This window comes from Ricinus communis, chromosome 2 (genome assembly GCF_019578655.1).
Source record: "Ricinus communis isolate WT05 ecotype wild-type chromosome 2, ASM1957865v1, whole genome shotgun sequence".
NCBI lineage: Eukaryota > Viridiplantae > Streptophyta > Magnoliopsida > Malpighiales > Euphorbiaceae > Ricinus > Ricinus communis.
This window is the reverse complement of record NC_063257.1, coordinates 3,450,057-3,465,418: the sequence shown is the minus strand read 5'-3', so window position 1 is coordinate 3,465,418 and position 15,362 is coordinate 3,450,057. Positions and strand designations below refer to the sequence as shown.

Sequence of the window (15,362 nt, the reverse complement as noted above, 5' to 3'; positions counted from 1 at the left end):
TAATATAAAAAAGAGATTGCTTAGCAAGCAAATGAATAATTTTGTTAGCTTGTCTCCTAGCAAAACACACTGAAAAGAGGTTTCTGGTCCAATACCAATAAACTACTATGAATTAGAGAGCCAAATTCAGGAACATCTTCGGTTCTAACCACAACAGCAGTAACTGAGGTTTTTTTATCATTTTTCATGGATAAGGCAAGTTAGGGCATGGTCAAAATTTGTTGGATTATGTCAAACTTTATGTTATTTGTGATTCTTAGGCACTGCTGCTACTAATTTTTTTTTTTACAGGGAATAAGCTTAGCTGAAATAAAATAAAATACTTTTTAAAAAAATATTTTAAATTTATTAAAAATAACATTTTTATTGTATAAATCTTTTTTAACAAATGCTACTTTTATATTTTTCTAAAATTTGTAATGTAATTATTTTTTATTTTTTTTATTAATTTTCAATCATTTTTTAGTTTTACTCAAAAGCAACATAGAAAAACTAAAAAAAAATCAAAATCGTAATTTAAAAAAATTTTAAAATCATATTTTTAATATTTTAATACAATAAAAATTAAAAAGATAAAAAGAAAACTACAGATTTGATAAAAAAAATTCAAAAAAATATATTTTTAATATTTTTCCTATAAAATATGAATAACTTATTTCTTATTAAAAAATTAGATCAACAAGCGGCGCGAGGCCTAAGTTACTATTTGGAAGAAGGGCTGTGAGCCTATTTGTTATATCTTTCAATTCCAACTCAATTATAGAAGGTTTCTGCTACACACTACTTTGTGCGCAAATTATAACATTTACTCGGTTGGTTGTACAACCGACGACAGAGATGAGGGGGCAAAGCCCCACCCCACCCCTCTCGCCGACATCAAGGGACTGGGGGCATGGCGACCCCCACTCCCCCTTGCAATTAGTAAACATGTTCATGGGGTCGTTCTGCAGGGCAGGTTTCGACAATGATCCTTCCGGCAGCTCGTCGGCGGTTGGTAAGGAATCCTCACGCATACCCCCCATTGCCGACGCAGGCCCATTGGCGAGAATCTCGCAGCGCAAGCCCACTGGCGACATTCTCGCAGCCTTGGGTCGTTCCTCCGGTGCTGTTACTTTGAAGAAATTAGACTGCTCAAAGCAAGCCTACTGTCACGAAACTTCGGCTTAGAGGTTAGCCAAGTCGCGCGACACTTAGTTAACTTGCTTGACAAAGTCGAACTAAGTAAGCCTAGATGTGAATTAGGAGAGATTGTAGGTGAGCAAAGTAGGCAGCAGGGGTTTAGGACTTGGGTAGGGTAGAGAGTTGAGAGCACTTGAGCTTTGTAAATATGGAGAACTTTATTAAGTTTCCAACCTTCCTCTTGTATCCTCTTGTATGTTACAAATGATGAATGGAGGGGGTATTTATAGGCTTCTCACCTCCTCCAAGTATTCGGTGTAGTTGGGAACTCCTCTTCTTCTTATCACTCTATCTGCAAGGATGCATTCAATCTCCTTGTCGAACTCGGTGACAACGGCTGTTGGAGCTCTTCTAGATTCGCCACGGCTCGGGTCTTCCTTGTCTTCGTGGTATAGCTTGAGCATACTCACATGGAAGACATTATGGATTTTTAATCTCGAGGGCAGTTGGAGCTGGTAGGCAGCAGCACCAACACGTTTTACAATTGGGAATGGGCCTTCATATCTTCTTACCAAGCCTTTATGCACTTTGCGGAGGGACTTGAACTGATTAGGCAGCAGCTTCACCATCACCAAGTCGCCAGCGCTGTATTCCTTGGGGCATCTCTTCACGTCAGCCTACTTCTTCATGCGCTTTGCTGCTTTATCGAGGCATGCCCTTGTTATATCTGCCTCTTTGTGCCATTCCCTTGCAAACTTATAGGCGAAAGGGTTGGCTCCTCCATAGCCAGTAGCAATGGCATTAGGTGTCAATGGCTGCTGTCCCATAATGACTTTGAAGGGACTCTTACCTGTGGACTCACTTCGTTGGAGGTTGTACGAGAATTGGGCTACGTCAAGCAGTTTTGCCCAATCTCGCTGGTGAGCACTAACATAGTGCCTTAGGTAGAGTTCCAGCAAGGCATTAATCCTTTCCATTTGGCAGTCGCTTTGCGGATGAAAGCTTGTGGAGAAGTTGAGGTTTGTGCCCAGCAACTTGAACAACTCTCGCCAAAACTTGCTGGTAAACCGAAGGTCTCTATCGTTGATTATACTCTTCGGTAAGCCCCACAGCTTCACAACATTCTTGAAGAAGAGACGAGCTGCCTCGTCTACCTTGCAGTCTGCCGGGGCAGGGATAAAAGTAGCATACTTGCTAAATCTATCCACAACAACCATGATACTTCTGAACCCTTCGGATTTCGACAGGGCCACAATGAAGTCCATTGAGACACTCTCCCACGGCCTTTCACTGACAGGAAGAGGTTCAAGTAGGCCAGCAGGCTGTTGTTGTTCCACCTTGTCTTGTTGGCATACAAGGCAGGTCCGAACATAGGCCTCCACATCGTCCTTGAGTTACGACCAGTAGTAGTTTTGCTGGACTAGCGCAAGTGTGCGAGTCATGCCGGGATGTCCAGCCCACAAGGAGTCATGGTACCCCTTCAGAATTTCTCTCCGCATATTTCCCCACTTCGGCACATAGACTCGATTGCCAACAGTGAGGAGAAGGCCATCTTTCTCCCAAAATCGTCGAGTTTTTCCCTTGATCGCTAGCTTGATGATGCTCTTGGCCAAAGTGTCTTGCTGCATTCCTTCCTTGATGCGGCTAAGGAAGTCGCTCTTCGGCGTGCTAGCAGCAATGGAAGCTAACTCCGCTTTTCTACTCAACGCATCAGCGACAATGTTGGCTTTGCCTGGCTTATATTCAAGCTTGTAGTCGAATTCAGCTAAGAAATCTTGCCAGCGTGCTTGCTTAGGACTCAGCTTCTTTTAAGTCTGAAAATAGCTTGTAGCCACATTGTCCGTTAAGATAGTGAACTTACTGCCGAGCAAGTAATGTCTCCATGTGCGCAAGCAGTGGACGACGACAGTCATTACCTTCTCTTGGACAGTATACCGCCTCTCCGTTTCATTGAGCTTGCAACTTTCATAGGCGATAGGGTGCCTATCTTGCATGAGGACGCCTCCAATGGCATAATCCGAGGCATCCGTGTGCACCTCAAATGGTTTTCCATAATCGGGCAGCATCATGACAGGCTCCATTGACACAGCATCCTTCAAGGCTTCGAATGCAGCTTGGCATTCCTCACCCCAATTCCATGCCTTATTCTTCTTGAGTAATTCCATCAATGGGGCGGCGATAGCCGAATAGCCTTTGATGAACCACCGATAATAGTTCACCAGCCCAAGAAAAGATCGCAACTCGGGCACTTTGGAAGGAGGTTGCCATTCTTGGATGGCTTTGACTTTTGCTGGATCCATTATCAACCTGCCATCCTTGATTCGATGGCCAAGGAACTCCACTTCTTCTTTCGCGAATGATAATTTCTCGCGCTTCACGTACAACTCGTGTTCGCGGAGTACTTAGAAGACTTGCTTGAGGTGTTGCACATGCTCCTCAAGACTGTTGCTGTATACAATAATGTCATCCAAATAAATAACCACGAACTTATCAAGAAAGGGATGGAGTACCTTGTTCATGAGTGTGCAGAAAGTGGCAGGGGCATTAGTGAGGCCGAAAGGCATGACCAAGAACTCGAAAGCTCCATATCGCGTCACGCATGCTGTCTTCGGCACATCACCAGATGCAATGCGGACTTGGTAGTAACCAGACTGCAAGTCTAGCTTTGAGAAGTATCAAGCCTTCCCCAATTGATCGAACAAGTCGGCAATCAAGGGGATTGGATACTTGTTCTTGATGGTAATCTTGTTTAAAGCCCGATAGTCTAGGCACATACGTAGCGAACCGTCCTTCTTCTTTTGAAAGAGGACTGGCGCACCGTATGGGGCCTTCGATGGCCGAATATAACCTGAATCAAGTAGGTCTTGGAGCTATTTTCTCAATTCAGCCAGCTCCGGAGGTGTCATGCGGTAGGTGCCATGGCAGGAGGTTTCACATCAGGCTCGAGCTCAATGTGGTGATCCACATCTTGCTTTGGTGGCAACTTTTGCGGCAGCTTCGGTGGCATCACGTCCTTATATTTGTCAAGGACTGCTTCGATGGATTGTGGCAAATGCAGGGTAGATTGCTCAACATCGTCCTCCTCGTTGAGTTCTCTTATAGTTGTGACGTAACACTCCCCGTTCTTGAGACCCCGCTTGAATTGCAAGGCAGAAATTACAACAGGTTTGGATTTCGCCATGCTCTTCAAGGGAATCACCCGAAGCTTAGAAGCATCGAGGATCACTAGAGAGATCATAGAAGGGACCGGAATGGCATAGGCTTTGTAGAAGAATGCTAGACCAAAGACAATTTTAAAATCATCCATAGGCACAACAATAAAGTCTAGCGTACCTTGCTAATCACCGACTTGCACCTTCACATTTTCCGCAATGCCATGCACAGGCTTTGCCTCCGAATTGACAGCCTTAATCGTGCGACTCCTTTGGGCCGCACGTCCATGAAGTTGTGCATAGCACCCGTATCGAGCATGGGGCAAGCAGCTTTGCCCTCAATGAATGTAACACCCCAACTCAAACTTCCTATTGAATAGCAATATATATATATATATATATATATATATATATATATATATATATATATATATATATATATATAACTTTATAAACATAATTTACTATTTAGTTACAATATACATTCATACAATTTAAGTGGCATGACATACTTAATATATATAAGAAATATTTATACAGTGAGTTTAATTCACACAAGTTTCCAAAATGCCCCAATACTTTTAGATAACTCCTCCGGCCCACGTGATAATATTGACTAATGCAAAAGAGCAATGCACGGTAAGGCTATCTACAACTGCACTAACGAAAAAAAAATTTGCTAAGGAATGAGCTAGCGACTCAATAAGCATTTAATTTACTAAACTATAGTATATTAGGCTAGAATTATCAAATCTTTATCAATACGGGAAAATTATACCAACACTTAACTAACAATCACAAAATCAACCATTTCGGTTATTCTCATAAACATATAATTTCATCTCACGTAATGCAAATAATCTCAAACTCAACCAAGTCAAATAATTCAATTCCACATTATTTCTATCATATTAGGATCAGATGACTCATCCTTACATTTCCTCACATTTTTAAATTTCAGTAACCACTTGACAAGACTATCCGCCCGGCTCAGTCTTGCCATCTCACATACTCGGGTAGCTATCCGCCCGGCTTTTAGTACATGTAAATGAACAAAAGAATATTAATATGTATCTAGTCTAATAGTTTTTTTAACATATTATTATATTATAATATATATAATTTTTAGTTTTGACACATGTACTTATTATTGATATGTAGAATTCAAATTTATGTATAATTTTATAGTTTTTGTATTAATTTATTTATAATTTTTATATTTTTGTATTAATAGAATCTTAAAATATGGAAAAACTAATAAAGACGTTAAAAGTATTTAATTTATTATTAATTTCAAATATTTTAATTAATTATAAAATATTTAAAAATTTATTTAATTATATATATAAATTTAACTTATATTATTATTTATAATCAAAATAATTGACGATTAAATGATAACAAAGTGGGTAAAGAACTAGCTTTCATAAATATATAAAAAATATATTTAAAAATATTAATTCTTCATATAATATTATTTTAAACTCAATTTATTATAATTTAAAGAATAAAAACTTTATTGTTAAAAATAAATGTACGTGGTAAAATAAAAATTAATAATTTTAATAATAATAATAATAATAATTTATTTTATTATAATCTTATAAAAATTAAAAGTGTAGTGTATAATTTAAAGAATTAATAATTGAAGAAAAATAATAAAAATTTTCACATTGTACAATTTTCTAAAAAAAAATAATTTATAAAATTTCATATCAAATGAAGGCATCTTTTAACTTGTCTCGCCACTAGACATGTTTATGGAGTTGGATCAACAGAGACTGATGGAGGGAGGGAGGGGCTCCATGTTATAGCAATTGCTACTTTCTTGAAATACGGTACCCTTTAACTGATACCATTCAAGACTCAAAACTTTGGGCCGGATTTTGTTTTTCCTGTTTTTCTGGATTAAACAGGAAAGTGGAGTAGGGTGCAATCGAGCCAAATGGAGCCAATACAGTCTCAAACCTGAGCACCACTTGACTTGAGCTCCAAATTTGAGTTTAAAATTTAGGCTCAGGTTTTTATTTTTTATTTTTATATGTATACAGAAAATGAACTGTGAACTTTATTTTTAAAATCTGGAAAAAAATACTTATATAACTTTTTTAAATTATACTTTATTTTTTAGTATTATTTTTCTTAATAAAATTATAATAATATCATTTTTATTATTTATATATATTTTTATTTTTATTATTATAAAAATTTAAATAATTGCTATAAGTACAAAATTATAATCTTTCTTAGCATTCTTATATTTCTTTGTTTATTTATTTTAATTATATTTTTATGTGTTTTCAATAACATTTTAGTATTTTTAATATATTATAGTATTTTTTAAAACATACATCTTTATGTCATCAAAATATATTAATTATTATAAAAATACTAAATATAAGTATAGAAAATAAAAATGATAAATCTACCCCATTTGACTGATTTTTACAATAATTTAAAATAAAAGATATTATTTTGGTATTCTTTATATATATTATTAGTATATTTTATAAAAAAAATAAAAATAAAAAACATATAAATAAAAGAATTAAAAAATTGCAAAAAAATTAAAAATGATTATAGTTTTTTTTTTTTTAAGAAAAAAACATGTTCTTCTAAATCTATTTTACTTAAAGTCGATTAAATTACATATATAAAGCACTTGGGTTTAATTCAGTTTAACTTTATCATTCTTTCTTTTAAATTTACACTAAACTTCTAATAAGTGTGAATAAGTTTTTGAATGTGAGCTCTAAATTCATTACTTAGATGTAATACCAATAGTGTTTAAATTATATAAAATTGAATACTCATACAGGCTACTCAAATAGAATCTTATTAGTTTCAAACGAAATTAGAATATTATTCAAATTTTATTTAACTCATTAATTACACTACTCAAATTCAAGTTTGATTTAATGATATTTAACCGAACTTTAATTATGTTATATTTTAAAAGTTAATTATGAATTATAATTATTTATAGTAGCTGCTATTTTTATTATTCCATTCTTGGTAGAGGAAGACGAAACAGCAAAATCTGACCCATCCGGCCAATTACCATTTCCTGCTCAAGAATTGAAAACTGCTCAGTCCAGAAATGCATATTGACTGCTGCTCCACTAGATAATGAAACGTAGAGGATGGATCTGTCTATTTTGTTCCCATTCACGCTACCATCTGCCGTATCAGCCTGGACGGGAAATTTAATTGAGTCTTGTGTCTGTATCGGGATCATTCCGATCATCTACCCTAATCTTAATCGGACAAAAGGCCTGCAATCTTATAATTTGGTTGCAGTACCAGACCCACCCATAATCCTGAACTCTTATAACTAGAAAGGCAAAATAAGGAAATATTATTAAAGAAAAAAAACAAAGAGATATGTGAAAAAGATAAATTGATTCCATGATTTTTATTTCGACAATTTGGGAAGTATACATTGCAAATTATATCACATACAAAACACTGTCCCAATCAAAACTACAGATATAATTTTTTCAATAATTTTAATATTTAACTATAAATAATGATCTTTAAACAACAAATTTTATTTACTCATTTTTAGATTTTAAAAATTGCAACTTATATTATCAATGTAATTACATTCTTTCAGATAGTCAATATTTTTAGTTAATTAAAAAATACACTTAAGATTTTAAAGCTCTAAAATTGCTATAGTGACACGCTTTAAGAACTATTTATCTTTTATGTTTATATATTATTTATTTATTGAATTAAAATTGTAAATAAATATCTTTTCAAATTAAAATATCAAATTGTAAAGTAATTGTGATACATATTTCAAAAAAGAAAGGGACAGAATGAATCAATAAATGCTTGGACCATCATGCTTACTTCTCTTTGTCACTCTTACGATTCATTATTTGAATTATTATTATTATTTTTTCTTTTCAATAAAATCATTCTTTTGATTAATTAATAATTTAAAGAGGGTCTGATTAATTATTAAGTGATCTTCATCCTTCAATGATTGATTAAAAATATATTATTAGCAATTAAATGTGATCTTCTTTTATAAAATATTATTTAAATTTGAAATTTTAAAGTTTTGAAAGTAGTTCGTAAGTCAAGTACAGAACGAGTCTTGTCTACGAAGCAGAGCGACCTTGCTTTTAGCAAAGCTTCTAGATTAGATAATAGGCATTTTTTTTTTATGGTAGGAATACTACTGCCAAACAAACTCAACCGGCTCGCTCACTTTCAAGTTAAAAAGTCGTAAGCCGAAACGGCAGCTGAAAGTTTCGACTAGCGTAGCGTGCTTCGTCTGGTGGAACAAGAAGAATCACAGTCGACTCAACTTGATTTTTATTCTTTTGTCAAACCCGAGTTCTTCATGCCATGAAGACCAGCTAAGCCGAACTAAAGCACAATCCTTCTCTTCTCGTTTTTACTTTGCTTTCAATGGACCCCATCTGTATCCTTCCCAGCGAGCAAGCAAGTCTTTGGGATGAGACGCCTGCGCAAGGACCTCAATTCTCATTAGGAGGTCGAACCAAGGACCTATGTAATAAGACAAAATTCACTGAGGCTTACCACTTCTTTTTCTCTATTTGTCTACTTTTATTCTTACTAAAATTTGAGTCCACTGTTAATCATCTTTTAAATCAATGATTCTTTTACTTGTTACATAACTTTTTAAGAAAAAATTTATAGTTATAGTAGCTTTTGAAAAGCCTATCCCATATAATTAAGGGTGACCACTCGAAAAAATCAAACTGATCAGAATCGAACATCAATGGCTTCAATCAAGAGAAAGTAAATTATAAAAATATTTTATATGAATAAAATATCAATTTATTAAAATACATAAAATTTCTATAATTTTTTTATTTTAATATATTTTGTTTTTGTTATACCATTATTAATTTCTCTCTCACAATGAATAACTATAAAATTAAGAAGAAGTAATTAATACTTCATTAGTTACTTAAAATAATATTAATTTAAAATAATATTTTTTTTAAATAACACTTATTTCAAAATAGAGAAAGTAATGTACTATAATTAATAAAGGAGATGAATAGCTAAGTAGTTTAATTAAATTTAATAAAATTTAGTTTAATAATAAAAAAATATGAAAGTAAAAGAGATTTGTTATATAGAGTTTTTTTGAATGAAACTTGTCATGTTTGTTATTTATAAAAATAAATGGATATATCTTGACACAAAATTATATTATAATAAAAAATTAAGAAATATAAAAATAAAAAGAAGAAAAGAAAAAAATTTCACCAAAATATTTTTATGGGTCTTACATACTTCTTTTTGATAAATTTAATATAATAATAAAAAAAATATTAAACTAATTATACATTAAGAAGCTATAAAAAGAATTTCACTAGAAAGAAAGTGATGCTAATAAAATTATAGAAATAAAATTGAGGAAAAAAAGAACTGTATTTGTTAAATTTATTTCTAATAATGACAATAATAAAATTAAAATAATTTACTAAATTTGAATACTAATAATAATAATAAAAATAAATTCTATAATAATAATAATAATGTATTTAAAATAATTAAACTAATACTAATTAAATAATTAGATAAATGGATGGATGAAGATTTATATGGATTATATAAATCTGAATATCTAAATAAATTTTAAATGAGTAATATATGAATGAATGATTTATGTAATCGACACTCACCAATACCCATCTATTTGTACTCTACATGTATGGTATGATGTATGAACTTTTGTCCTAGAGGGTACGGAGAGGTGCGATGAAATGCAGGTAGTCTAACGTTGCTGTTGCTGTATATTTTTATTGGTAGATTGATTGATATGTATTATTAATTTAAATAATAATAATATATTTTAATTATTTAATTTTAAAATTTATATATTATTATTTTATTTATTGTAATATATATACTAAGTTTACATAAAAAAATTTATAATGTAAAATATCTTTCTTCAATGAACCACAAATTCCATAAATTCACTGTATTTACATCAGGAATTGAATTTTTTATCAATCAACTCCTAAAGCAATCAAATGCTAGTCAACAGTTTAGGTTCGAATGCATTACTGCTGCATGCTAACTGTAAATTCACATGCCACACCGTCTTATAACCAGTGTATCACACGGATTCTCTTCTCCAAGGAAAAGGCAGAACAAATTAGCTTTTGAAAAGCTTTAGATATTGGGACTCATTAGTGTTCAAGCCTTTTAGATTCTTAAACCCTTTGCTTCTTTAGAACATCCTACCAATTCTTTCTATTTCACTTTTTTTTTTTTTTTTTTTAAACTTTTAAATATTATAATTTATCTTAAATGTTATATTTATTTAAAATCTTATTACTGGACGAAACAAATGATAGGTTAGTGTTTACTTCAAATTTTCTAAAACATAAATAACAAGTTAAGAACTTAGCTAGAGATTTTACTCTTTAACTTAAAAAAAATAAAATAAAAGACGGTCACTGTCAAAGATTTTTTTGGAAGAAAAAATACTCGTTGGTAGCATACTGTTAAACTTAAAACAGAAAAATGATGGATATAATACTTATGTAACTAATAAATAGAATATAAGTAGTAGTATTTGATGTAATAAAATGCAGAGTTAGAGAGTATAGAGTTAACTCCGTTTTAATTTCATTTACTTCACGTGATACTGAGGGCATGCAGACCCGACAGCTGCTTCTTCTCAGCTCTTACATGCTTTGTCATGAAGCGCACCCTTCGTTTCACCCATCACCATCCAGTCTTTACTCATATCGGGGAATGGGAATGAAATGAAAAATACACTAATACTTTTTCAACAACACACTTGCCCCTGCCCTTTTCCCCAGTCAATCCCACAAATGCTTCGTCTTCTCTTCTCAAATGCCTTTCTTTTGCTTTCCTTTTCTACCATATTCACCGCCGCTTCCACCACTTCTGATGCTACTGCGCTTCTCGCATTCAAATCTACTGTCGATTTAAACAGCAATCTGCCTTATTCTCAAAACACAACCTCCCATTTCTGTGAATGGGTAGGAATTAAATGTTTCCAGCGAAAAGTGGTCCGTCTGGTTCTTCACAACTTAGATCTTGGCGGTACTTTTGCTCCCGACACTTTGACTCTCCTTGACCAGCTCCGCGTCCTCAGTCTGCAAAACAACTCAATCACCGGTCCCATTCCTGATTTATCAAAACTCGTTAATCTCAAGTCCCTTTTTCTTGATCACAACTCTTTTACAGCTTCTTTCCCCCCTTCTCTCCGTTCGCTCCACAGGCTCCGCACTCTCGATCTTTCCCACAACAATTTATCCGGACCTATACCTACCTGGTTAAGCTCTTTAGACCGGCTGTACTCCTTCCGTCTCGATTCCAACCGGTTCAATGGCAGCATTCCTCCGCTAAACCAGTCATCTCTTAAAACCTTCAATGTCTCCTACAATAATTTCACTGGTGCAGTTCCTGTTACACCTACGTTACTTCGTTTTGATCTTTCTTCCTTTCTATCAAATCCTAATCTTTGCGGAGAGATTATACACAAAGAATGCCATCCTAGTCCCCCATTTTTCGGTTCATCGCCGCCTTCATCTCCGCCGCCTGCAGTAACGCTTGGTCAAAGTGCCGAATTACATGGCGTTGACTTATCGCAACCGAGCTCCAAAACAAAACACAAGAGAACAGCATTAATCATCGGGTTTGCATCAGGTGTATTTATTTTCATCGGTTCGCTTCTTTGCTTTGCAATGGCTGTGAGAAAACAGAGGAATCAAAAGAAATCAAAAGAGACAGTTACATCAGACGGATGCGGCGGCGTTGCTGCTGTAGCGGCGGTGATGCAAATAGATCAGCAAGAAAATGAGTTAGAAGAGAAGGTGAAAAGAGTGCAAGGGATGCATGTAGGGAAGAGTGGGTGTTTATTATTCTGTGCGGGTGAGGCACAGCTTTACACGCTGGATCAGCTTATGAGAGCTTCAGCTGAGTTGTTAGGTAGAGGCACAATTGGGACCACATATAAGGCGGTGTTAGATAATCGTCTGATTGTGTGTGTTAAAAGGCTTGATGCTAGTAAATTGCAAGGCAACAGCAAAGATGATTTTGAGCGGCACATGGAGTCAGTTGGCGGACTTAGGCATCCAAATTTAGTTCCTCTTAGAGCTTATTTTCAAGCTAGAGAAGAAAGGCTTCTTATCTATGATTATCAACCTAACGGCAGCCTCTTTTCTCTCATTCACGGTAAGCGAGTTCGACTCAGTTTCTTATGATGAACTCAATTACACTAGACTAGACTTGGTTGTATCTTAATTCTTAACTTAACTTTGCCCCAACACCAAGAATCTCGCTACTGGACGGCGTTGGGAATTGGCGTAATTTTTGTGTCTTACTAAAACTCTGATTATTAAATCAACTAAAGCACTTTCCTGATGGATGTGTCTTTTTCGTGTTACGAGCATAATAGAATAGAATCTTGTTAGCTGTTTAATTAGAGCTAGTGGCCTCTAGCGCGTGGATTCCACCTGCCTGATAGAATTTTGTTTCGTCGCAAGCTGACGGGTCCTACAGCTATTGCTTAATTCTGAGCACGTATACGTTAACGAGTGGGACCCTCACCTTTAGTCTTTTCTTGTAGTATTTAAATGTGCTGCCTCGTGGATAAGATTTTTTTTCTTTTCGATCGGGATTGACCAGAAGGTCAAAACATGAAAATAATAATTAGGGATGATGTGGAAATGCAGGTTCGAAATCAACAAGAGCAAAACCACTCCACTGGACATCATGTTTAAAGATAGCAGAGGATGTAGCACAAGGCCTCTCTTACATCCACCAAGCATGGAGGCTTGTCCATGGCAATCTCAAGTCCTCAAATGTACTTCTGGGTCCTGAGTTCGAGGCATGTATTGCCGATTACTGCCTTGCCGTTCTCGCTACTTCACAGTCATTACAAGATGACAATAACAACCCAGATGCCACGGCATACAAAGCACCAGAAACTCGTAATTCAACTCACCAATCAACCTCCAAATCTGATGTGTTCTCATTTGGGATTCTCTTGTTAGAGCTGTTAACTGGAAAGCCTCCGTCCCAGCTTCCATTTTTAGTTCCTGATGATATGATGGATTGGGTAAGGTCCGCTAGGGAAGATGATGGCAGTGAAGATAGTAGATTAGAGATGCTTCTTGAGGTTGCTTTAGCTTGTAGCTCGACCTCCCCCGAGCAAAGGCCCACTATGTGGCAAGTACTAAAGATGCTACAAGAGATTAAAGAAACTGTACTATTGGAGGATAGTGAAGTGGACCAACATGTTGTCATGTCCTAGTGTTATTATATGTACCCCCTACAATATTTATTATAGAGTGAAGGAATAGGGTGATATAAAGACGCATCCTACATTATATGCAAGTCTTTGATCTACATTCAATTCTCGCCTAACCGCTTAATTAGTTTGTTGTACATGAAAATAAGAAATTAGTTTTTCATGTTGGACAGTATCAAATGAGCAATAAATCTGTTGTATGATTATTCTAGAGACAACTGAATTTGGATCTTTAACATGAAATGGGACTCCGTTTGTGAACTATCAAATTCAATGGCGATATTTTGAACTACAGCTATACCTTGACAGAATGTAGCAAATGGAGCAGTCATTTCTCATTGACTTTGTGGGTACAATGGGGTCCTTATATTGGCTGTGTAGCTGCAACTTGCAAGGTCACAGAAATATACATTTATGTAAGAGCACAAATAAGCTGCCCATTCCGTAAAATCTCACTTAAAATCTATTAATACATCAGAGTAGAGCGTTGGGCAAGACAAGAGTATCCATCCAACAGATTTGTGAGTAGAGCATCTTAATATTTATGTGTGCAAGCTAAAGACTTTTTTAAAAAAGGCATACGCATAGTATGGTTGTACTGCAGAGAACATTTCTTTGCATTTTTTAGTTATATCTAACTATGTTATGTATGTGATGATGGCTCCGCCAGAATCCAGTCTGTGTTCATGGCGGATTCAGGGAGATCAGAGCAATTGCTGCCTTGGACCACTGCAAAACCTTCTCTTTTGTTTAAGGAATTAAATTATGGTTGTAGGTCGTGACGATATTATTTCTTTAGGTTTTACATACCAATATTTGTTAGAGCAGAGTTTTATTTGATGTCTAGCAAAGTTCTCTCCATTTTAGAACCCTGATTCCTACTTTTTCTTTGCCATCTACGGCAACTCATCATCCTTCAGGGGAATAATTCATAACGAAGTATATCTAAATGAATGAACTCAAGCCATGTGCAAAGTCACATGGGAAGAATTCTATAGTCATGATAACATTCTTGATTAGTTCAAACATTCTTGATGCGTTCTAATTATCTTCTAATTCATACTTGGTTTATCTTAAAGATTTTATAAGATTAAAAAATTATCCCGTTCAATTATCATGTGATATGATATGATATATTTGGAGAAGCTAATAATTAATTGATGATATATTGATAATAACTTGTGTGTAAGACTTCTTTCAACGTGAATTAAAAGTGAGATTCCAAATTCTGGATCTCAAACCCCTATACTAAGTGTTAAACAATGGATGATTTTTCAAATTCTAATATATGTTATAATTTTTAGTTTCTTATTACGAAAAATTAAAATAATTATAAATGTCTAACCAATAATGATCTAATGTATTATATGTAAGGTAATGATATATATATAATATGTTATTACATGAATAGTTGTGTAATAATTGATTTAGATAATTATTTCTCGATGATGAATGTCATCATTTTTGTCTATATTTTACAGATATTCAATTAATTATTATAATTTTATGTAATGACTTGTTGTATCAGTGATTTTGTTTTTATTGTGATAAATATAACACAATCGTCACGCTAAATAGACACGACTCTAAACATACACAACAGCTCTAAATATCTAACACAGTAGTCATGCTTTTCCAATTAATTACCCAACTGTTGTCCAAGATCCAACAGCAGCCCAGGTGCCCACCAACAATTATTGCTTTTGACCTCTATTGGCAGTAATGGTGGTTCTGGACTTGTTGAATTTGGTTCTGCAGCCTGAGAAGATTTTCTTCCATGTGTGCTTGCTGCAATAGTTAGTTAATAG

At 34.5% G+C, this 15,362-nt stretch overlaps 1 protein-coding gene across 1 annotated transcript; it reads left to right on the top strand.

Moving 5' to 3' along the window:
• Positions 1-10,903: 10,903 nt before the first annotated feature.
• On the top strand, positions 10,904-13,659 carry LOC8288570 (probable inactive receptor kinase At5g67200). Its single transcript, XM_002510129.4, has 2 exons — positions 10,904-12,476; positions 12,977-13,659. Exons 1-2 carry the CDS (start codon positions 11,039-11,041, stop codon positions 13,555-13,557), a joined length of 2,019 nt encoding a protein of 672 aa, XP_002510175.3. The 5' UTR covers positions 10,904-11,038; the 3' UTR covers positions 13,558-13,659.
• Positions 13,660-15,362: the final 1,703 nt, after the last annotated feature.